This window comes from Notothenia coriiceps, unplaced genomic scaffold (genome assembly GCF_000735185.1).
Source record: "Notothenia coriiceps isolate Sejong01 unplaced genomic scaffold, NC01 NC01_scaffold00024701, whole genome shotgun sequence".
NCBI lineage: Eukaryota > Metazoa > Chordata > Actinopteri > Perciformes > Nototheniidae > Notothenia > Notothenia coriiceps.
This window is the reverse complement of record NW_011357402.1, coordinates 1-2,814: the sequence shown is the minus strand read 5'-3', so window position 1 is coordinate 2,814 and position 2,814 is coordinate 1. Positions and strand designations below refer to the sequence as shown.

Here is a 2,814-nt window from a genome sequence, read left to right as displayed (position 1 = left end):
CCATTTCACCAGGAGACTATGCTCCAGTTAAAACACTGAGTAAGTGCATTGAACAAATCAATGACTGGATGTGTCAGAACCTTCTCTTAAACAAAGATAAAACTGAGGTAATGATTTTTGGAGCCAAGGCAGAACGTATAAAAGTTAGCGCTGAGCTTCAGTCTGCAATGTTCAAAACAACAGATAGAACCAGAAATCTAGGTGTAGTCATGGACTCTGACCTGAGTTTCAACAGTCACATTAATACCGTTACTAAATCAGCTTACTATCACCTTAAGAATATATCTAGGATTAAAAGACTAATGTCACAGCAGGATTTGGAAAAACTTGTCCATGCTTTTATCTTCAGTAGACTGGACTACTGTAATGGTGTCTTTACAGGTCTCACTAAAACATCTATTAGAAAGCTGCAGCTGATTCAGAACGCCGCTGCTCGAGTCCTCACCGACACTAAGAAAGTGGATCACATCTCTCCTGTTCTGAAGTCTTTACACTGGCTTCCTGTGTGTCAAATAATAGATTTCAAATTACTGCTGCTGGTTTATAAAGCTTTGAATGGTTTAGGCCCTAAATACATTTCTGACCTCCTGCTAAATTATGAACCATCCAGATCTCTCAGGTCTTCAGGGACTGATCAGCTTTCTGTCCCCAGAGTCTACTAAACATGGAGAAGTTCAGTTATTATGCTCCAAATATCTGGAACAAACTCCCAGAAAGCTGCAGGTCCGCTGCAACTCTGACTACTTTTAAATCCAGGCTGAAGACTTTTCTTTTTGCCGCTGCTTTTAATTGAACTATTCATATCTTAGACTGCACTGTAACTTTTATCCATGTACTTTTTCTTTGAATGTTTATTTTATTATCTTTGTTTTTTAATGACTGGTTTGAAATGCCATTTTCTTTATGTTTTTCATTGTTGTAAAGCACTTTGAATTGCCTTGTGTTGAAAGGTGCTATAAATAAACTTGCCTTGCCTAAAGAAACTGAACTGTCCCTACGAGGAAGTATTTACTCATTGTACAAAGTTCCATGACGGTGCATTTGAAAAGGACACATAGGTATGTACTTTTAGCAACTTCCTATTTACCTGTGCAACATCCTGACTGCTCCCTTTTACCGGCAGCTCTCTGTGTGCCGAGGCAACCAGGTGGCTGGAAGACATTGAAGAGGAAGACTTTTAATACACGTGTGGACTTAATGACCATACAAACAGTAAAGTGCCAGTTAAACTTGAACTTAAACCTCCCGTCTCACCACAGCTTCAATAAAAAGTTGACGAGGTGTTTGGGCTGCAGATCCTGGGACGACTGGTACAAAACCTCATCGTAGCTGCAAATAAAATGTTATATGCTTAAGTACAAAACATTTAGCACAACACTGACAGACGGCGTGATCTTCTTGTCTTGTTACCAGAAGTAATCGGGCATGTTTTTAGGAAAGTTGTTTGCTCACCGCAGGAGGTGCTGCAGGACGATGATGCTCGTTGGCTCGAGTAGGAGCGATGGATCAAATATAAATCCACCGACACCTTCATTCCTGCGTATTAAACTGCAGGAAGAACACAACATTAATAAAAAGGTGTAAATAAAAACACTTTAGAAGACAGCTCTTGTTTATTCTATGTGTTTTGTGTCAATTACTATACATATATAGATAATAATATATATATATTTATTGTAATATAAATGTTGTTTATTTTTATTTTCTTATACCGTTAAGACAGAAACGGATGGATTAAAGGCGGGGTAGGCAGTATATTTTGGGCATAAACTTCATAATAACCTTTCCGGCTATTGCCATTCATGTGATCTGAAAAAACCTGTCTAAGTTGAATCCTTGACAAGTCTTTTCTGGTTAAATTAAAAACTTTAAGAGCCAATAAGCATAAGTTTCAAGTGAAAAATAAATACGTCTATGTATAAACTGTATGTTAGTCATAATCAGGATTTCTGAGAAATATATTATTTTAGGTGTGTGTGTATAAAATCAGACCTGCAGAGTCGAGCGTGTGTGTACTGGAGGAAGACGCCCGTGTCTCCCTGAGCCTGCAGCATCCGGTCCCAGTCAAACTTATAGTCCGAGTGCAGAGGACCTTTGAAGTCCTGAAACAAAGTCAAAGGAAATCAAGAATCGTAAAGGTCACCTATCATGCTATTTTTAGGCAATAACATAGGTCTCAGATATATACAAATATATACAAAACATGTCTGTGAAGTGTTTTTCTCAAAATACCAAACAGATCACCCATTCTAGCCATGCCTCATATCCCTCTATTTTACTTCCTGTTTCAAAAGTGCTGATTTGGGGTATAAAGCTTTAAAAAAAAAAAAAATGGATAAAAAAAAGGAGGGGGAGATGCTACCGGCAGATTCTGCGGTGATGAAACGCAATATCATGGATTATCAAGGATTGTTTCTGAAACAGTCTGGAGCTCGAAGGCTTTCTCTCTTGCCGGTTATACCACAAGGTGAGTTCCTTTTTACTTCCTGCTTCTTCACACACATGCTCTGTGCCGTACAGGTTAGCTCTGAGTATTAGCGATGCTAATGTAAACATGCATCGACCATATTACGTCCAAAACAGTCGGGCATTGTTTCTGATAGCAACGTTTCTGATTGGGCCGTGGGTCCACATTTCAGATATTACGTCATATCGGACGCAAATCTGGATCATCTCCGTTGTAGCCCCGTTTTTAGAGATTTGGGTACGGAGGAAAAGAGAGGAGCTGCTTTTCAGGTCGATTAAATGGAATCCTTGCTTCCCTCACTTGCGTCGTTTCCCTGCGTTTAGTCCCCTCCCACCAGGGGAAGCATG

The 2,814-nt window shown here is 39.4% G+C and overlaps 1 protein-coding gene across 1 annotated transcript; it reads right to left on the bottom strand.

The window, feature by feature from the left end:
- Nucleotides 1-972: 972 nt before the first annotated feature.
- LOC104955720 (probable arginine--tRNA ligase, mitochondrial) lies at nt 973-2,102 on the bottom strand (the record flags this gene model as incomplete). Its single annotated transcript, XM_010783107.1, has 4 exons — nt 973-1,151; nt 1,255-1,329; nt 1,453-1,548; nt 1,993-2,102. Coding segments are annotated over 4 exons (420 nt in total), but the record flags the coding sequence as incomplete, so codon positions are not given.
- Nucleotides 2,103-2,814: the final 712 nt, after the last annotated feature.